The sequence below is a fragment of the Micropterus dolomieu genome, linkage group LG11 (assembly GCF_021292245.1).
Source record: "Micropterus dolomieu isolate WLL.071019.BEF.003 ecotype Adirondacks linkage group LG11, ASM2129224v1, whole genome shotgun sequence".
Classification (NCBI taxonomy): domain Eukaryota; kingdom Metazoa; phylum Chordata; class Actinopteri; order Centrarchiformes; family Centrarchidae; genus Micropterus; species Micropterus dolomieu.
The window spans coordinates 15729191-15751350 of NC_060160.1; the positions used below are offsets into that span (position 1 = coordinate 15729191).

A 22160-nucleotide genomic window follows, 5' to 3' on the forward strand; every position below is an offset into this window, starting at 1 on the left:
AAGTCACTTACTACCACCACAAACACTACATCTCTACTCTCTACTCTACTCACAATGTGAACAGTATAACATGTTCACGTCATGGTTAGAAAGTATATTATCAGTCTTGATGCACCAATACAAAACAATGGATTGATTGATTGCCCATATTGACCTTTTTAAGCACATGACATAGAAGAATTCCACATTAAAGAATAGTGTCCCTTTTGTATTTTGCATTGGAAGCTTGTTAGAAAGGGATTTCATAATGATATGAACAGGAGAAATTATTACAGCAAGTGAAACCTGTTCAATGGGCAACTGCTTATTGTTTTAACACAGAACCTATCCTTTAAAAACAGCTTCTTTATATGCATTAGCATATACTGCCTCAGTTTTTGGTGTCACAACAATATCTGGCCTCATTGTAACTTACGCCACATAAAAAGGACTGCAATGAATTCCACAGTATACAGATTGTACATGTGGTGAAAAGAAAGCACTGATATCTGATCAGTACTTGATATCTGCAGATATCCAGTTTTATGAACCAGTTTCTTATTTGATTATGTTGTTCTGAGGGCAATCATCTATCTTTTGATCACCTTTTTGTTCGTTTTATATATAGGCCTATATGATATGTAGGCTATATTTCCCCCACTTCATAACCAACATGATTTAAATTTAAACCTTGTTCTTCCACTGGTCCACAGTGCGTGTCCCTCTCCAGCTCCAGCAAGGCCACCAGGTGAGCCAATCACAACCTCAGAGATGGTAATTGACAGTGTGTCCCCGCCCCCACGGTGCACCTGTAATCCAATCCGCTGGCCTGTCACAGGTAAAACCGGCCTCAATTTCTCAGCATTGCCCCAAAAAGCGAGAAAAGCAGACAAAACCCGTTCTCTCAGTAGGGGACACCTTGTTTGTTGCCCCGGCCCTCATCCAGCGTTAGCGGCGGAGTTTTCTACGGTAAAGAAGACGGATCGGATTTTCAGTACCAACTAGAAAGTCCAGTTCGACCGACCGAGATGTCACAGGAGCATGACAAGTAAGTTGCACTGACTCTCCACTTTTTAGCCTGCACAGCAGGGCAGGTTGTCTCTATAAGCTTGTAATACTGACTCTAAATACCTGTTGTTTGGATTTTAACTATTTTTGCACCTTTTTTAACTTCATGGCACGAACGGAATTTATGAAAGGTCACACTGCGGTCCACCTCTGACCTATAGCTGCTATCTGATATTAAAAATTATTCTGGTATTTGTTTAACATGCCTTACTGTAGGATAATTATGGCTTCTTTTTTAATGGTGAGTTTACTCTTTACACTGGCTGCCAAGCGGGAAAGTGATTAAATCTCCTAGTTTCCCATGGTAAAACTCTGCTCATTTCACCTGTCATGTTCAAGCCTGTACAGGTGTATCTCCACCTGTCGTGCGAGCAGAGGAGCCTGTTAGAATTAAAGCCCCGTCCCGTGATAGCGATGGGCGGTTTAGTGTTTGATTTCGCTTCAAGCCCCAACAGTTATGTGGATAGTCTTAATGATGTTTATTCAGGTAAAAACATGGACCTGAGCTGGGAGCTGTCAGCTAAAGAAAACTGTCTGCTGATGGTTTTATTTCCAAGGAATAGTTCTGATCAAGAGCTTCACTTAAAAGCATTTAAAAAAGAGAGAAACGTCTTTCACGTTGACATAAATGATTGTGTATGTTTTCTGAGTGCAACGACAAGAGACTTTTTCGGAGAGTGAAATTGTACACCTGTTAGGCGTTGGCCAGACTACTTACACAGACAATGTAAGCAAGCACAGGGCGACATGAGGTTATATTTTATTTTTACACTATATGACTGAAATGTTTTGTGTCAAAATTTAGAGGATTCATGCATTCTTTCTCTTATGTATTTCTCTAAATGTTCGCACACAAAAAAATAATACTTGTGTTATTTCATGCTGCTGTATGTTAAAAGTGACAGATGACTTTTTCTCCCTGCAAGTGAATTCTGTTTATTTGGTTAAGGGATTACATTTCCTTAAAGTTTTATTGCCAGTAAATAATGGATTTTATCAGGCTGCCTTTTATGAAAAGCACAATTAGATATAGGATTACTAATTAGCTCCTTGCTTTGACCATGGCAAAAGCTGTTTTGATTTGTTGTAGATACTCAAGGTAGAAACTGAACCAGTCCGTTTACACTTTATCATAACTACTTTGTTGTGGCAGAAAATCAGTAGGTGGTGGTGTTATGCAGGTGTGGAGTTTCCAAAGTTTCACAAGTAAAAGCTGATGATTTAGATGAGACTTTAATAACAAGAGCTCGACTAATGACTTTACTTTGCTCTAGTCATTACAAGAAATAAATCAATCAATATAAGTTGAGCAAACATCCAAATTTACGGTAAAATGTTCAATATTTTCTCACTTGTTGAAAGAAAGTGCTGTATTTTCATTCCAGTGAGCTAAAATTAATGTGTTAAGACCATTATAAGCTGATGAGACACAGGTGGTGACTGTGTACAAAAACACCTGATTATTTTTCACAAACAGGTTCTCTTACAAAAACAGTTGCACCTCGCTGTTTAAACGCAGGAATGTAGCAGGATCAGACGCATCACTTGCGCTCACCTTCTCAGCCAATAGGTGATGCCCGAACTAGAGTTGTCACACTGGACGAGCCTGTAGAGCGTCTTTGTCTCAGGACACCTCAGCGGTTCGATGGCTGAGATTTGTTGCACAATCGTTGAAAAGCTTGAACAACTGGTCTCTCAGATAAAGAACATCTTCGTGGTTGATCTCTCACTCTTACAACCTGTTTGTCTGTTTTGCACGAGGCCGTGATTGTAGGTCTTGGCTTTGTGTACTTGTATTAAGTCAGTGAGGAGAATAAACCTGTTGAGTGCTTAAGGAGAATCTAATAAAGGGAGATATTAATCCTAGAGTCTAATAAGTAGTGTCCATACAGTATAGTTGAAGTATTGTCTTTAATTATTACCTTTTTTTGAGGTATCATATGGTAAAGGCTTTAAAATGACATCACATAAGCAGATCTCCGCATTTAAAAAAGCATTAACATCTTAATAATCACTTTGTACACGGTAACTTATGAAACTCTGTCTTCCCGCAGTAAACGTGCGGTCCTGGTTCTCCAGAACGAGCCGGGCTACGGCAGCCAGCGTCGCTCCTTCACCACAGAAGATGAAGCCTGGAAGTCATTTCTGGAGAACCCGCTGACGGCTGCCACCAAGGCCATGATGAGCATAAATGGAGACGAGGACAGCGCTGCAGCACTGGGCCTGCTCTACGACTACTATAAGGTATCAGGAAAACCCTGGAAATTATAGTCTTGACCACGCAGGAAAAAGTTCTCCAGCCATAGGAACTTTTCTGTCATGAATCAAATGTGCAAAATCTTTTCTCAGGGGATTAGTTACCAAATCGTTACAGGCTTTACATATATGAACTTTCTTTATGCTGATCCAGTTGCCCATATAGACAGTAGGATGACCCAGGTTGTTGGATGTGATGTGGTCAGACGCTCAGCGGCTGTGTTTACCCTCCCATACAGGTGCCCAGGGAAAAGAGAACAATACCGCAGAGCAAGCAAGAATCACTGGTCTGTGATGTGGATCCCAACAAAAGGTAAACAGCAGCAGCCCTCACCTAATACCATCCCCCTTAAAAAATAAAAGCACAGCGGAGTGGAACCACAGCATGTAGGGAATGGAGAGATTCAAGCTCTTTCACGTTCTCTGAATTTTGTGTGTTTGCATTTGTGGGAGGAGCAAGTACAGTACAGAGTGTAGCTCATTTCACAGCACACATGGTCATCTTTGCAGGAGCACCTTGTTACCTTGTCACCTTGCCCAACCCGCTAGATTTGTCCTTCAGTTGAAGTTAAAACACATGGATCACAAGGTTATACTGACTTTATATAGTCAGGAAATCTCACTGATATCAAGAATGTAAATGAGACCACAGAGTAAAAAGCATTTACAGTCAGGCAGCCACACAACCGAGTGGCACAAAACAATAATAAAAAAACAGTCACAGGTGTCATAAAAGTAAAATTTTTATGATTTAAATCTCAAATGAGAGTAAAAGAATATAACATGAGAGCTGTTTCTGTTTAAATGGTGTGTAGTACCTGAATACAACTTTAATGCATATGTATCGGTTATCTAAGAGTAACTAATCAATCACTTCACTTGTCCCCAAAGGGCGGTTGGTTGCGTAGCAGTGAAATAGAACATAAAGTAAAAAACACAAAGCACATAAACACATAAACACATACAGAGATACAAGTACAAGTTAAAACTATTAAAACAACAGCTAAGAATAAGTGAAAATATATAACCATAATGTTATTTAGAATATAGATCCTGAAGGGTATGGTAGGAGTTTTTATGTTTTGGCTAATGGGACTGACTGAAGAGATGTGAGTCAGTTAGGAAACTTTGACAGTGGAGCTATATAGATGGATATCACTACAATTATGATCATTTTTAGAAAATCAATATGCCAGATAACACTTTAAATTCAATACTTCATATGTGCTGTTTGTCTTTGTTGCAGACACCAGATCCAGGCTGGACACTCCATTACTCCACTTCAGGAAGCCGGTATGGAGAACAGGATCCAGGTTCTCAAGGGACCCTTCAATATTCTTCAGCTGGCCCAGGAGAAGAGGGCCCATTTCCCTTCACCAGGTCTGTTCACATTCAGTAACTTAAGTGGACATGATTTAGCCTACAAGCAGAAAACATGACTGTCAGTTTGCTGATGCTTGACTCTTCAGACACGACCGTCACGCTTTCCATTGTGCCAAACTACCCGCCCGTCAAGACAGAGGTGCCGGCCCATGGCTTCTCAGTGACCATACCGAACAACTGCACCGAAACCGACAGCCATGTGGGTGTCTTTGACCGCCAGCTCACCCACAGCACGGTCCAGTTCAGCCCCAGCACCCAGTCCCGCACGCCCCCCGACTCCACCTATTCAGAGAGTTTCAAGGATGGTTCCCAGGAGGTGTGTGTTTCGATCCCCTTCTTTCTAAAACCCAGCTAATGCTTTCCCTACAACCTCCTCCTCCTCCTCCTCCTCCTCCTCCTCTACTTCGCTTTCCTCTCCTCTCCTCTCTCAGATCTCTCCCATCAGACAATAGGATATTCACCTGATCCCATGGAGCCAGCGGTGGGCTCAGCCTTCCCTGGTTTTATTTGAACATGCCAAAATAGCGGCCAGTGTGTTATTATGCCATTGTCTCACCAACACAATAAAGTGCTGTACTTTTCTCCGACAATAGCCAATGCCCTTTCTCTGTCCTCTTTCTCTGTTTAACCTGGAGGGGAATTACCTTAGAAAAGAGTAACCCAACAAAACCCCTGTACGGGGAGGGGGGTTGCGGTGGGTAGTTAGCAACATGAAGGAAAAGCCATTTGAACTAAAAGAAATGGGGATGAAGGGAAAGAACACATTAATAACATCTATATAAAGTGGTAGGAAAAAGAGAGAATAATCCCTGAGGGGCACAAAATTAAATTCCTATTATCCCTCTGGTGAAGGATAGGAAGAGGCAATTAAATCATTTAAAATCAAAGCAAAGCAGCTTTTTAATATCTTCTTTTTGCTGCACCTCACTTCACACCTCATCTGTGTTCTTTTTGTGCCGCAGGTGTTTTCCTTCCCAGGGGATCTCCAGTTACGGATGGCCTCCATGACGCCTGAGGAGTACCCGCCGTTTGACACCGTGCCGGGGTAAGTCGCGCTGCCGCCGGCCCACCGTCCGGCTTCCACCGCCATTCAGCTTTTGACACAACAGTGCAGAATGGCCTCATTCATTGCAGTCACGGGGGAGACACCAGACTCCCCCTAGGTGTGAAAGACAAGAGTCTGCACACACACTGGTCGTTATCTGACAATGCGCTGGTTTTAGGTCACGATTTAGCTGCAGCGGCTCAATGAAGCACGCCATTATGCTTCACCATGTTTTTGAATGGTGTTATTGCATTGTTATCCAAAAAAGAAGTGCTGTCTCTTGTTGTCTTATTTTTGTGTTTACTTAATTCTGCCGTTTTCTTATTGTATTTTAGGAATAAGTTTGAGTACACTCTTGAGGCGTCCAAGTCTCTGCGTCAGAAGACAGGTGACGGGACGATGACGTACCTCAACAAGGGCCAGTTTTACCCAATCACCCTCAGGGAGGTTGACAACAAAGGAATGCAGCAACCCATTACCAAAGTCAGGGTAAGAGCGAAAGATAAACCTGGAACAAGGAACAGTTTAGGGATTGCTGAAAGTATTCACATGCTGTATATCATTGTAACATATTAAGTTGTCACTTTGTGTGTAAATTCATTGCCAGAGTGTAGTGATGGTGGTGTTTGGAGAGGAGAAGTGCAGAGATGATCAGCTGAAACACTGGAAGTACTGGCACTCCAGACAGCACACGGCCAAACAGAGGTGTCTGGACATTGGTAAGTAATCCTTTTTTTATTTAACTGTCAATTATATATGAAAAAAATATGTCCTATTTTACAAAAGAGTCAAATGAAAAGGGTTAAGTAAGTAAGTGTAATGTCTTAGACACTACTGTAGTGTGTAGTGATTTCAGTGATTCATCCTGGTTTTGTCATGTAGTGGGTTGATTAATCCTCCCGTGTCTGCACAGTTAAGTGGCTGCTTGAAAGGACAGCTTAGCGGTAACTGACAGGAAAAGGTGTGTTGTTTTGTTGTGACAGTTCAGTTTGGTTGGCTAGGGATTAATTTTGCAGCCTTGTCATACAGTCTTTTAGAAAATAAAGGTAAAGTTTTCTTTATAGCTTTTCTGGCCGATTTAAACTGTCTATTTATTTTTGATTGCGTTCTGTGCATTTGTGCATGCTTTTACTCTTTTACACCAGCTTGGTTGGTTCAGCTGTGCATCTTACTCTACTACTAAATGAGTCACCAAACTTTTTTTTGTTACAGCTGACTACAAGGAGAGCTTCAACACCATCGGCAACATCGAGGAGATTTCCTACAACGCCATTTCCTTCACCTGGGACACAAATGACGAAGCCAAAGTAAGACAACAACAGGAACATGTACACACAAAATTAGACACGCTTGTACGAAAGCCTTCCTTTTGCCCTTCGGTGTTCATATAAGAACAAGAGCAATGTTTTCTCCGCAGGATCACTTGTAATCCAAGGTTTCCATGTACTTCCTCGTCTTGAACCCTTAATGCGAGCCCTGAACTTTTCACATAAACACTCTTAAGCCAGAAATAAGCTACTCCTCCTCCTTTTCAAGGCCATGTGTGGTTTTTGCCACAGACCAAAATTAAGGTTTCAGGTGTTGAAACGCTTTTGTCGATGATCATCAGCCGTTTTGTTCATTGTTATTCTCCAAAAGAAATTTAGGGGCTTAAGTAGAAGAGTGAGGATGCCGTCACCTCCTTGTGTGTTTTGTCTTTTTGTTTAAAGAGTGTATGTTTGTGTGTGTGTGTGTGTGTGTGTGTGTGTGTGTGTATCTGTGTGTGCTTGTACGAGTCTTCCTGCTCCGTGAATATACATTTATGACTGGTCCAACCTGCCTGTCTCTCACCCCTATTGTGATGCTGAGTGTTCAGGTATTTCTGCACGCCAGACAGGTGCAACAAAGAGCGCAGGAATGAGGAAACTCAGCAGGAGGGAGGGGGCGTGTTAACAAATAAAATCCTGTTTAACGGGTAGGAGAGGTGACAGTGACAGACAGCAGGAGCTCCTGTCCTCTCTTCCACTCTTGATTTTTTGTTTGTTGTTGACCATCATGTCGCTCTCTGGCACTGATCCGCTCAGCCTGAGACGGAGGACGACTGAGAGGCTAGCAAACAGACAGAGACAACATGGCCGTGACTCCTCTCCAGCGCCTTGCTCTCTGTAGGCTACGGTTTACATAAATAAAGTCACGAGCACAAACCTCTCTCACGCACACACAAACACACACTCACACACACACCAGGATGTGGGTCTGTCTCATGACTTGAGGCCTGTGTCCATAGGATGTTCATCCTTGTGTGTGTTCATTACTTCACTGTGTGTGTATTTGTGGAAGCGACACCCTGCCACGTTGTTTGAGCATCTCATCAATGATGGTTGATCTCATCGATCTGTTTGATGACAGATATAGATATGACGTGTGTGTTTGTGTGTGTGTGTGTGTGTGTAGGACTTGCCCCCGAGGTGATTGGCATTTCAGTATGTATTTGTAAAAGGCAGCCCTCTCCCTTATGATTACCTGCTCTTGGGCCTTTTACTGGTGTTACCACATTTTGCTCTGTGCATGACAAGCTCAGCTATAAATCTGACTTATCATTTTAACAAAGCGTAACGCTGTCATAAACCCCAAATACAAGGAAAATGTACCAATATTTAGTGTTAATCACTCCAAATATTATTGTAGTTATAAAAAATATTGTTTTAATATTTACACACACAAATACATATAGCAGAAACATGTAAGATTAGTCTATTTACATGTAAACTGATTTTATTCTAACTTGGCTTTGTGAAGGGCAATGTATTCCTGTAAATCACTGAAAATATTCTAAACAGAACTGGTTTTCTCTTATTCTCTCTACATGATATATAAATAAAGTTATGTTACTATAAATTAAACATGTTCAGGGTTCACAGATGAACAGACCAGTGTTCACATATTCACACATTTTAATGTCAGTGATGTCTGCTGCTTACCCCTCGGATCATCTCTATTAGGTGTTTCCAAATGCTCTGTTATGATGGTGTGCTTTGTTGACACAATGATAACCTGTTTTCAATACAAGCACCAGGAAAACAAAGGAGCATCTCCCCTAGCAAACTATATGAGCCTATGATTACTAGAGTAGACCAATAGAGGGCAACACAGAACATTGAACGCAGACCATGAGCCATCTGCCGCAGAGAGGCCTTATGTGTTGCACAATGATTCCAAGTGAAAACCTTAGTTTCTTTATGATTTAGCAGCAGCTATTAAATCATTAGATCACTACTTAAGTTGCTGTGTACTTTTGACATGGCTTGTTGTTATGTTTAGTTTCTCAAACTTTGTACATTTTCTCTTTGCTTGAAACACAGCTGTTCCATGTTCTTTGTCTCATTTATCCTGTCTTCTCCCTCTGTACCCTCTCCACAGATCTTCATCTCCGTCAACTGCCTGAGCACAGACTTCTCCTCTCAGAAGGGCGTGAAGGGTCTTCCTCTGAACTTGCAGATTGACACCTACAGCTACAACAACCGCAGCAACAAGCCCATCCACCGTGGCTACTGCCAGATCAAGGTCTTCTGCGACAAGGGAGCTGAGAGGAAGATTCGAGACGAGGAGAGGAAGCAGTCCCGCCGGAAAGGAAAGGTCCCTGACCTCAACCCTAGCCTGACCTGTGAGTCACTTTAACCTTGTGTCATACACACAAGCTACTTAATCCTAGAGTTTAAGTGTTGGAAAATTTTTTAAATCTGATTTTATTTTATTTTGCTTGGTTTTATTTAGCATGTTACTGTGTTTTTAAATGTAATTTTAATGCATTTCTTGTGTTATACCTTGTGTAAATCACTTTGAATTGCCTCTGTGTTTGAAAGGTGCTTTGCCTAAAAAGAGGATGTGATAGAAACTGATATGCAGAGCAGCAGAGTTGAAATAAATAATTGGCCCTATGTATTTAATAACCAAGAGTCTTGTTATTAGTATTCTGTATTATTTTAAGAACAACAACTCAAAGTAGAGGAAAAACTGATCAGATCAATGTGTGAAATGACCTTTTGACCCCTGACAGTTATTCTGTGACCCCGTGTCAGGGTCCAGACCTACACTTTGATCCCTGTTTCTTCAGCTGTAACTGCACCAGCTTTGCTCATCAAATAAAACTAGACAGCTGAGTGTCTGGTTTGTGTTAACCAGGCTCATTTCTCAGTAATAACGGAAGATTAAATGGATTCAATATCAAGATGACAAGTTCAGACAAGTTCAGACTTTTAAAGATGTCCTTCATATTAAACTTCTCCCTGTTGTGTCTTTTCTTCCCAGTTGCGGATGTCAAATTGCCTATCCTCCAGAAACGCAACGATGTGACCACCTTCAAGATGATGAACGACTTCGAGACCCAGCCTGTCCTTTTCATTCCTGACCTTCACTTCTCCACCTTCCAGCGCCACGTGAGTGCCAATCACAGACACAAAACTCTGACTAACACCAGTTCTGTTTAGGACAGCAGGGAATCACATATCCTGTTTGTCACATTTCTGACCATGGACATTGTTTTTGCTACATTTATGTACCCTTCGTAGCATCTTAGGTGGTCCATAAACAGTTTGTTTTCAGCTTCCACCCACTCATCAGCCAGCTGGGTCGAGCTGACCTGCTTGCTTGCTAGTTGGCAGGAACAGAGAGTTCTGGTTTCCAGCTCTGATAGGAGTCCTACATAATGATGGCTGTATTTCAGGCTGCTTACTCACAGGATGAATCATTTACCAGTGACTCAAAACAAAGCGCGGGGTTCAGAAGATACTACCTGTACTGCCACCTCGTTCGTATGCTCATATAGAAATAAAGAGGTAGATTTGGAGACAGAGATAGGACTTTAACAGCACGCTTTATGCATGAATGCAGTTTGTCAGGTTTTTATCAGTGTTGATGTGCAGCAGCCCTCTTCTCCATTAATGGACTCTGAGCCTTGCATCTTCCAGTCAGGACGAACATGTCACATGACTCACAGAAGTGTGTGTATGCATGTACAGTACACCTGGCCTGCACACATATTTTCACCCGGGGCATTTGGGTCATTTCAGGCACTTTTCATGTTTTCTGTGACATGCATGATGGACAAAGTAACTGTGCAGGAAAAAGCATTTTTATGCATTGAGAAATTTGACTGATTGGGAACTTTGAGCACCCCTGTTGGTCAAATTATGAGCAGTCCCAGCTGAGTAACAAAATAAGTGCTCTTTCTCCCTTTCTCTCACGCTCAGTAAGTTTACTTAGCTACAAGCAAAGCTGAGGGACAGACAGGAAGTTATTTTTGTTGCTGCCAATGACATTGAACCTGACTGAGCTGCTATCAGTTTCTGATAAACTCTGGGTTTACCTACCCGCTTAGAATAGAATTCTATTAACAGAAACGCCTGCGATCAATAGCCATACACTTTGTGATTTACTATATGAACAAACAGCTTCCACATAACAACATATTACTGCAGTGTAACTGTATGATTACTGCATTTCTAATATATTTGTGTTTATTTGTTTTTTATGTAATTTTCAGATAGAATTTTATGCATTTATCTTGATTTTACTTGGCTTGTTATTGTGTAAAACAGTAATAAATAATTGTCTCTGTGTATTTATTGTACAAGAGGCTTGTATTAGTTTCTGTACTTATTTTTAAAGAAAAATAACTCAAATTAGAGGAAAAGCTGATCAGATCAATTTCCGAAATCTGAAAAACATGTTTTTCCTACCTTATAAACAACTTGTGACCCCGGAAAATTATTCTGTGACCCCCTATCAGGGTCGAGACCTGCACTTTGATCCCTGTTTCTCCAGCTATAACTGTACAAGCTTTGCTCCACATATAATTAGACACCTGAGTAGCAGTTTTTTGTTTACCAGGCTCATTTCAGTGATAAAGGAAGAATAAAAGGGTCAGCATGTGAAATATTTTGCACTTGGCCGCTGACTTTGCCTTTGACCTGGTTGACTGATTTAGCTGCTGACATGCAGAATAAGAACTGCAGTCATTGCATAGTTGTACATTTTAAAGATACACTTTTGTTGCAAGATATATGTTAAAGTCATATTTAATGTTGTTTATTGCCATAAATATTGGGTACCCAATTTTAAGACATTTATGGCTAATGCTAATTACAGTTTAAAGTCATTTTTAATTGTATATTTAGTTGGTTGTTTTTAACTTTTGTCTTCCATATAGGTTAATTTCTCCATTTTTGTTTCTTCTACAGCCTTTCCCAACAGAAGATGGAGAGGAAAGGTGAGTTTTTGGAAGTCCCGATTTCACACTTTTCACACTTGCTTAGTAGTTTTGAACTGAGGTGACCTTTGGTACATTCCCAGTAAAAGGCATACAGGGGTGCATATGTTGTTTCTAGGAAGTGCCAAATGGGCTTTGTGTGCATACGTGTGTGTTTTATAGCCTGTTAGCTGGTTGTCATAGGCATTTAAGCAGTTATTTATGTGTGTGTGTGTGTGTGTGTGTGTGTGTGTGTCCACTGCAGCTCGGGCATGAAGAGACAACCTTTCAGTGATGATGAGTTCAGTTCACCTCCAAACAAGATGGTGAGAGTGGAGGAACCAAAGAAAGGTACTACGTGTGTGTGTATTGCTGTAGTGTAATGCTTTGACTATTCACATGCTGATCAAGGGTCTTTGAGTGATGCTCTTCTCAGGGGCTTAATCAGTGTGACAAAGTGTGTGCACATGTGTGCGTGCTGTGATTGGCCCCTGATATGTGAGGACAACGCGTACACACTCTCCGGGCCATGTGATCATTCCAGGTCTTTCAAAACATGCACACATGCCCAAGGGCTCCACTGACCCAACAGCATACCACTGATCACTGCGTGCACACACACATGCACAACAAGCCTGTGCCCTTTACCCCAGATCCTTCTCATAGGTATGAAACAAGTTTTTTTTCAGTGCTGCAATATGTAAATAGATACTTCAAGATTTGTTAGAGGTAGAAGAGGAAAGTCGGGCCTCACATTGGGCATTTAAAACCCACAATTGATGTGTCAACAGATACTCCTGTTGCCCAAAATAATGTATATTTTTTCAGATTTTTCTTGTGAAAAAGGTGAAAGAGATGGATACTTTCATGCTCTCATCAGGCTTCAACTGAACAATCTCAGAAGCTAAAATCACAAAAAGACATGACTTTATTTTAAGGGGCCACAAGAATTCTCACCTTAAATGTACTCCAAGTTTAACTAAATCCAGTAAAAGGTTTAGGTGACGTTTTATAATCTTTCCATAACAGCTGTCAAGTTTTTCCAGTTCAAAAACTGGCAATCTTGCGGTGGTTGGGAAGGGATCATGTTGACATCTGAGTGACAGAGAGAATTGCTAATCATGTGTTGAACAGCCTCCTTGGAGAGACTCCTGTCTCAGACAGAGTTATCCATGGCAGCTCCAGACCACAATGAGCAAAGCGAGACTGTAGCCTGTATATTCTGTAGCATTAAGAAACCAAGCATCACCATACAGTCACTTACCACACTGTGAAAACTCCTGTGCACATAGTTAATAGAAAACAGAAGGCGTTTCTGTTGTTTCTAAGGCCACAAATATCAAAAGTTCCTGCAACAGGTTGGAAAACAATATGAGAAAATCTATTTAGAGCATCTATTTTTAGAAGACTGAGTGTAGTGAATGAGAGGGGGGTCTGTCCTTCCGTTTGTGTGAGTTTTCCAACCATGTATGATGAATGTGCTTTCTAGGTGTGCTTTGTCTGGGCCCATTGCCACCAATGCCACTTTTTTGAGTATGTATGAGTGCCCAAGCAGGCCTGCCGCATTACAAGATATATCTGCAAATCTACCAATGGATTAAACATATGTGTGCGTGTGCTTGAGCTCCACCATTACGAGATTGAGATGGCAATGCTATAAAGCCACAAATCCTAAAAACCCACACACATGAACCAAACCAGCAGTCAAGCTGTTCTGCCTGACGCAAACACACACTTTTACGCCTGCCTGTGACTTTTGTCTGAGGCTAGATTTGGGTTTGTTTCTGTGTCCAATCCATGAACATGCGTGCTTTGCTTTGATGCCTTCCCGTCTCTTTTCACCACATAGTCCTGCTGTACGTGCGCAAGGAGACAGAGGAGGTGTTTGATGCCCTCATGCTGAAGAATCCCACGCTGAAAGGCCTGGTGGAAGCTGTAAGTTGTCTTTACTTCATTGTACTTGTAGTAGCTAGGATTGCGCCTTTTCTGTTTCATGTGGTCTCGGGCCGTGAATACTGCAGCTTGAGACCCAGTTCTCTCTTGTATGTCTAAGCAGCTACTGCAGGCTAAATGAGCTGTGACAGGACACGGACTCAGGAAAAATGTAGGGAAGAATAAGAACAAGGAGTGGATTTGGAAGAGAGAAGAGAGAGAAAGGGCGTGTGTGAGTTAAAGGGGGGACACAAGGAGGTCGATAAAATCAGGCCAAAAGGGGCATGGGGTGGGGAGGCGTCCTGCGGGGAGGGAAGAAGAGGAGAATGTGGAAAAGTGTGTGAAATGCAAAAGTAACTAGAACAACAGCAATAGGCAGGTGTACGATTACTTAAGGGGTCAGTTTAACATGACAGATGGAGTACAAGGGTCATGTACAGTAATTATGGAGAAGCAACAGTGGAGTTGATAAAAGCTAACCAGGTATGAAGGATTACCTTTTATGTTTCTTTCAATGTCTTTCAACATTGATTTGATTTTTTTTTCTCAACCAGATTGCAGAGAAGTACGAATTACCTTTGGATAAGGTTGAAAAGGTCTATAAGAAGTGCAAGAAAGGGTGAGTATGAGTCAGTAACACACTCCTACACTATACTACACTGTCAGACACTTTGTGAAGGACTAAACCTGACTTTCCTGGCAGCTTGCTCAAATAGTTTTACCTCTAATAGGCAAATAAAGCTTAAATGAGGTGTCCTTCAAAATGCAAATAATGAGAGTGTCAATCAAACCTTGGCTTTTCCAGGGAGGTCAAACACAAACACAACACAGCACTCCTTTACACTAATACAAACTGTGATTTTGCCTTATTTAAACTTTCATACATGTGTTCAAGTATTTAGTTAGTAATTTGTGAGTTAATTGAGGATTAGCAATCAAACTAGCTGATGCTGTGATGCACACATCAACAGATTAAAATGCGCAATGCGCACTTGCATATTGAAGGTAAAGCCATGGTCTTGAGCAAAATATTTCTGCAGTACAATGAATCAATCGAAATATGCTTAATTCTTGCCTAAAGTTAGATCAGAAGATTTATACCACTCACCTCTGTATTGTAAAATGTAGTAGCAGCCAGCCTCCAGTTAGCTTAGCTTAGCACAAAGCCTGGAAACAGGAAAAGGGAAACAGGGAAGAGCTAGCCTGGCTCTGGTCAAAGGTGAAAAAGAACTAGTAATTAACTAACACATCACTGTGCAAACAAGACTCCAGGAAGTTACTCTACCAAGAAATGAAGCCCCCTAAACCTCAACCGGATGTTTTTACATCGGAAACGATATACAAACAAGATATAACGTGTTATTTAATGAGCTTTAGAGCTGCTGGTAGGCAGATTTTTTTTAACCAAAGGACAAATCAAGGATAGCTATTTCCCTGTGTTTTAAGCAATCAATAGATAAAATGCGCTGACACAAAAATTAAAACAACCTAGTATCTATGGCTATTGCAAGACTGTAATAAGCACAGCTGCCAGTCATTTCATTCTGCCAGTCATTTCATTTAGGTAGAATGAAATGACTGGCCTACCTACCTGTCTACCTACCTACCTGTGCACACTCTGTCCGTGCACTTGTGCAAGAAAATATGTTTTGGGGGAGTTGCTTTGGAGGGAGGGAGGGAATTGTTTTTCGTTGGATACTTTCCAAATCAAGCTGTCTCTTGCTAGTTTCTCTAACTTTGCCTACCCCACCTTTAGTCAATTTATTTCCAGGATTCAGGATTTTAGTCTGTGTGTTTTTGGGGTGAGGATAAAAAAAATCAGGCTGCTAACACCCATATCTGTTTTATAATAGGATTCTAGTCCACATGGATGACAACATCATCAAACACTATTCCAACGAAGACACCTTCCAGATCACCATGGAAGAGTTGGGTGGCATGTACAAACTCACCCTCACTGAAATCTGATTGGACAGGAGGAGGTGACATCACCCAGAACTGCAGGGTGGAGGACAAATAAAACGGAGCCATCAGGAGTAGTGGTTTACACGTCTAATGATTATGGACTTGATCTGAAACTTACATCACGTTGTCTTTGTGCTGTATTAACATCAAATAGATTTTAAAAGACAAAGTACCACAAGAGGTATTTAAAAGCCATAGCTCTTAAAAGACATGATATAGACATGTAAGTTATACATTTTGATTCATTTAAAAACCTTTCTGTGCATAGGAAGTGAGGACAGGTTTGATTGTTATGACTCCTTTGTTTTGTATTCAGTAAGTTGCATTTGTGTGCAGAGCATTTGTGGAGCTGCTATACCTCATGCTATGCAAGCAGCAGTGTTTCTCATTTGCTTGAATGAGTAGAAACGGCTCATCTGTCCCTTCCTAAGGCCATAGCACTGATGATTACAATCTGTAAAGTTGAGTTATTTAGCGCACAAAATGAAGAAAGCAAATTGTTGATGGAGCCCCTGTGGTTCAGTGTTTAATACTAAACAACATGGCAGTATTTAGTGTGTAAAATCTTCTACAACCATCCTCCAGTTAGCATAGAATATTGTAAATGTTGTAATTTTTAGCATACGAAACATGTTGTATGTGAGTGAAATGGCTTAAAAGATGTTTCTCAGATCAATTTAAATAATCGCCTTTTTCTAAGTATTAAATAGTTACTGAATATATTGATAACAATGCTTAAACACAGCGACCCTTCCCCTGTAGAGTAGTTTTCTGAATGTTGATAAAATAGGTCAATGAATGTCTAGCACAGTCCACACAGGCTGTTGTGGAAGTGCAATATGATATTCAGGTTCAGACACATTCAGAGAAAAAAAAAGTCCTCTTTTGCCATAACAACAGTTAGCATATCAACTGATAAAACAGATTTTTAAAATGAAAATGTTGTATATATCCACTGAAAAAAAATATCTATATGATTCCTCCTTTTGTATCTCAGTACTTATTGTGTCTATATTTATTAAGAGAACGGATGTGGGTCATTGTTTTTTTTTACCATATATATCCAAATTTCTATTATTCCTAATAATATAATGTTTTTCCTTTTTATATGAAGTTATTCTAATAACACATGTCAAAGGACAAAAAGTCATTAACATGTTTTTAATTGATGTTTTTTTTGTAAAGTATTTGATGCACAAAGTGCCCAATAAATACTCTCCAGTAGCTGCTGTAGTTGTCTGAGACTTTTTCTTCCTCATGCGCACTCATATCATTTGATATTTTTTTATTCTTTTTGAAACGCAGCCTACATATTACAAACTTTCCGTCTTACACTGGATGTAATAGCAGGTCTGCCTGTGGTTGACATGTTGAGCTGTAGCAGAGATCAACTGTGCCAGTGTTTTCTGTGTCTGTCCACGGGAACAGATGTCTGGGCATCAACCCTAACCCTGTGGACAGGAAACAGGCATGACAGAGCAGCCTGGTACAGAGAAGCTGCTCTGTCGGAAACCTGGCCACACATTTCTTCACACGCCCTTTGATTAAAGTAGGCTCTCATTTATATCTACTGTAAGCTGCTGGTTCCTTGATTTTCTCTAGAGATAGTAATATTAATCAGGTTGTTCTGTTCTTTCTCTAGAGCCAGCATGATGTTCACTTTTGTGGTTTTGAGTGAAATGTCACGACAACACGAAATTTGGTACAGATATTCATGTTCACTTTGGTGATCCCCCAACTTTTCATTTTTCATTTAATTTAATTTAATTTCAAATATTGTTCCAATAGCTTATTTTGAGACCAAATACCTGCAAAAAACTAAAGACATCCCGATCAGCCGATGGTGTCAGAATCATCCTCTGTCTACCCAGCCTGATAAAAGCACAGCACGTTCAGTTAATAGCGTACAAAATACAGCAAGCTGTAACTGATAACTGCTGGGTCCAGGCTACAAGGCTAATGGCACTCGCGACTCCTCTCAGGAAGGGCCGGGGCCCAGCGTGCCAGCTGCTTTCTCAATTCCTGTCTTGATATGTAATAGGAAAAAAATGGTGAATCTGCAAAGAAACAGGAAGTACTCAACTGATTCTGCAAATTTAGAATAAAGTTCTCGTCAGCAAAAACGACCCTGTCACAAAAAATTGGGCAGATAATGTTTTTACCACACAAAATTTATTGTATTTCAGGTCTTTGGCAGGAAAATTGTCTTTAATCAGTTATTTTATCATCAATCGTATTTGATGTTTTTAACTGAAACTTGGTTAGACCAAGATAACAGTGCAGCTCTTCTTATCATGTCTTCCCTTCCCAACTAGTTTTATGAGCGAACTGAGATAAGATAAAAGATGAGAACCTAATAAGAAAGGTGGTGATGTTGGCATTTTGTTTAAGGACTCCCTCTGATGCAAAAAGATCATCTGTTGAATTTCTCTTCTCGAGCTACGGATTTCTAAATACCCACAGGCCACCTAAATACTGTTCAAACTTTAGCGTAAATTTGGTTTATAATTGTTTATTTTTTATATTATTTATGATACATTTGCAGAACATTTTGTTTACTTGTAGCTCTAACTGTTCACATATTGCAGTTTGCACAAGAAAAGCAAGGCTGACAAATCACATTTCTCACTTCGTCTTTGATGAATGTGATGAGTATATTTCATGTGTTTATTATAATTGTCAGGACTCATGATGCCCCCCGCCTGTAGCACACAAGGCTGCAAACACAGTCTGATAGCTGTACAGGCAGCGTCATAAAAGATGATCCTCTCTAAAGGTTCTGACGTGCAGGTACAGAAAGACCTGACGGCTCATTTAGTTATAATTTAACCAGCTAGCCATGGCAACGTTGCCACGCTGCCCTGCCCTGTAAGTGAAAGGCCATCTGCTCTGTCTCTCTTTTGCGTCTCTCTCATTCTCCCCGTTCTTTTCTTAGGTTTATTCCTGAGATGTCCTTGTTTAAACCCACAGTTGGTGTCAAGATGCAGCTTCTGTCCTCAATATAGATAGATGACTCTAAGCCAGGTCAGGAAGCTGGCCGGGCTCACAATTCAGAAATATGGTCTCTCTTTTTTTCTCCATAACGTTATGTTCAAATGTTGTATATTAACAAACTGGATAGAAATCAAATGATCCCAACTGAAGTGTGGTGTTTGTGAATGGACAGAATAATATGATTATTGGCCAAACATTGAACTCACTAATCTCTGCTAATCTGTCTGCTTGTTTGCTTTTTGTCTGGATTAATTTTTGTCCCCCCCCTTTTAGGACTATTAAATACAAAAAAGTGTGTTGAGAGTGATGGTATTTTTATGGTATTACATTATTTATGTGTTATGTGTTGATACCTGGAATGTGTGTATACGCAAGTAGAATTTTATTAACTTCATTTTTATTTAAAGCAACTTTCAGTGAGTTTCAAGACGTGTTCTGGTGTTTTTGCACTAAGCTGCCCAAAGATTGTTTTCTTTTTTGGGTGTTTTGATGATACAGCTTGCATTTCTGTGGGTGGAGACCTTTTCTTGTGCCACTCAGTGACCATCTTGGAGTCTTTTAATTTGAGCCTGCCACAGCTTTCACAAACTGGAGGAGAGTTGCAAAATATAAAGGTACCTACAGTATATGACAATAAAAGGGCTTTCAATTTGATTCAGTGTTGATGCATCATTCAAACTGCTGGTAAATTATGTTTTTGTATAGATGCTAGCAATCTTTGCTCTGACTCTGCAGTGTTGCTGGTGTAACATGATTTCCAGTCTAGTCGACATCACTGTGAAACTACTTGGAACGTTGCATGGTAACTGACTCCCATTTGTTAGGTGGACTGAGCTACAGTATATTCACTCAAAACAGATGACTCATATTTAATCTCACTGCTGTCAAGATCTCAGCATCTGTTACTTTTCTGAGGTTAAATGCTCCACCATTTTGGGTTCTGCCCTGTCAAATTGCACACATATCTGACAGTATAGCATACCCTTGGCAGACCAGACCACAAGTGACCTACTTTGATGCTGTTCAAACATCCCAAGTGCAGCTTTGGTTGCAGCTCTAGTTTCGCACTTTGAGAAAACTAAACACATTCCTCCCTTAGCGCTGTAATCCTTCTCAAGTTACCTCTGAGATACGTGCTATTCCATATCTGGTATTAGGCTGGAGTCCAGATAAACATTTGCACATGCAGTTTCATGATAATGTCTCATTCGAAGTCTTAAACTGGCTTCATATAGAGAAGTACTCAAATAAGAATTGATTAAATCTCTTTCAATTTCTCCAGCACTCATCCGCTCCATCACTAAATCTTTGTATACTTTTTGCAATTACAGCAGTACAGACTTCAAATGCTATTCAACAGGGATAAAAAAGCCCACTCTGTGAGTCAGTATATTCCAGTGTGTCTTTCTATGATTCATACCATTATTTTTTATAGAACTACTCTCCAAAGAAAAAAAATCACTCCTACTATGAAGTTATTCACTCGCCATGTGTGGACTTCGTGATATAACAGGATGAAATGTCTGTAGATACTGAAAATGACATCTATTCAAGGATCATTTCAATCAAGCACTGAAAATAGACACACACCCACACAGTTAAACCATGACTTTTTACTGTTTTTTCAGCACACTTGCGCCATGAGCTTTGACTGGTAGTGCTATGAGATGTTACATAAATATAATGTGGAGTGTAGAGTCCCCCTTTTAGCAGTCACAACCCACTAAATAAGCACAATGAGGTTTACAATATTCAAAATAAAAGCAATCACAGCTACATTTACCACAGAATTAATTCAAACGTCAAATTTAATAAGTTTCTGCATTACAGAATTAATAAAACAGACTATTACACAAAAGTTGATGCCTCTTAAACACAGAACAAGAATCTAATGAGGTTCAGAAGAATTGCTCATCTATTATTCAACCTCTTGCCATCAGCAGCTTCACACACAAACACACACAAACACACACACACACAAACACACACACACACACACACACACACACACACACACACACACACACACATAAACACATGATAATCTTGCAAATGGTCTGTATATGCTTTGAAGGCTATGCATGCACTTTTAAGCAAGCAACAAATTTTCTCAAGCCATTATTATATGTTCAGTGCTTTATGTGGCAGAATTTCAATTTCCAAACAATATCTCAGACTAATCCGCATTAATAATTCCATCAGGTTACACAGACCAGTGCCAACTTTCTTCTGTTATTGAATATCACTGAACTATTTTATTATAATTATTATTATATATACATTAATGTATATTACACACAGGTTTATACAATTATGGGTATAAAATACAGACGTCAATAGAAAGACCCTGAAGTCCCGAAAGAGAGAGAAATATTCATAAGGTATATGATCCATATCTTACCCCATATGCTACATTTGTATAATTGTGTAGATTTAGAATCAGAATCGGGTTTATTGCCAGGTTCATTTTTACATGAGGACTTTGCCTTGGCATAAAGTGGTGCTTACAATACACATGAAAATAAATATAAATATATTAAAAGAAAGGAGATCAAAAAATGTACAAGTATACAAATATTACAATAATACTATTATTTCATTATTTATGGAAAGCCCAGATATTATTTTTTTACCATAGAAATAGGCTATAGGCTATATTTCATCTGTTGAAAGCAGTTCTGTTTTTTTTAAAACAGAAATAATGAATTGTTAAACTCTTGCTCACAGGTGGTCTGTGTACTATTACCGGCTTATATTTATCCATTAGGCATATGCATAACGTATTTAATTAAATCATGACTTTTTGTATCTAATGTTGTATCACCAACAAAATGTTTATGACTGTAACGTTGTTATGTCATGGGCTACAGTGCTGGCACCTGTGAGGAAAGGGATAGTCTACTTTATTGATCACTTTATTTATTTTTGGACTTAACAGACTATAGCCTAAAAAATTCGAATCAATTTGAGAATTTATTTTCACATATTAGGCTATTTCCAAAAAACAACAACAACCAAAAAAACACTCCTGCAGCTAATCGGCGCTGTTGGTGAATTATTTACTGATTGCTGTGCTCGTTGTGAGGAGTGAGTAATGAGCTGACAGCCCTAAGCAAATCCAGTGTTAGTGAGTGGAAATTGTTTTATGTTGCCTGCCGTGGGCTAATTATTAGGTCGGATTACATTTGGCCAAAACGTCAGTGTGTGTGTGTGTGTGTGTGTGTGTGTGTGTGTGTGCGTGAGTGTGTGCGCGCGAGTTTGCGTTCCAATTCCATTGACTTTGATACATGACAAAGTGCTTTCATCTTAACA

General features: G+C 40.0%; 1 protein-coding gene across 1 annotated transcript; it reads left to right on the plus strand.

Moving 5' to 3' along the window:
- Nucleotides 1-903: 903 nt before the first annotated feature.
- Nucleotides 904-17078, plus strand: grhl1 (grainyhead-like transcription factor 1). Its single transcript, XM_046062704.1, has 16 exons — nt 904-1027; nt 3102-3291; nt 3543-3616; nt 4550-4683; nt 4773-5002; nt 5649-5731; nt 6067-6220; nt 6339-6450; nt 6944-7038; nt 9131-9374; nt 10019-10146; nt 11950-11978; nt 12223-12308; nt 13807-13892; nt 14444-14508; nt 15743-17078. The coding sequence occupies exons 1-16, from the start codon at nt 1008-1010 to the stop codon at nt 15855-15857; spliced, it is 1845 nt and encodes a 614-aa protein (XP_045918660.1). The 5' UTR covers nt 904-1007; the 3' UTR covers nt 15858-17078.
- The last annotated feature ends 5082 nt before the right edge of the window (nt 17079-22160 follow it).

Bases quoted from the DNA above. Each gene is read 5' to 3' on its own strand.
- grhl1 (XM_046062704.1), top strand. From the start codon at position 1,008: ATGTCACAGGAGCATGACAA. The intron at 7,039-9,130 runs GTAAGACAACAA...CCCTCTCCACAG, and splicing joins ACACAAATGACGAAGCCAAA to ATCTTCATCTCCGTCAACTG. The intron at 10,147-11,949 runs GTGAGTGCCAAT...TTTCTTCTACAG, and splicing joins TCTCCACCTTCCAGCGCCAC to CCTTTCCCAACAGAAGATGG.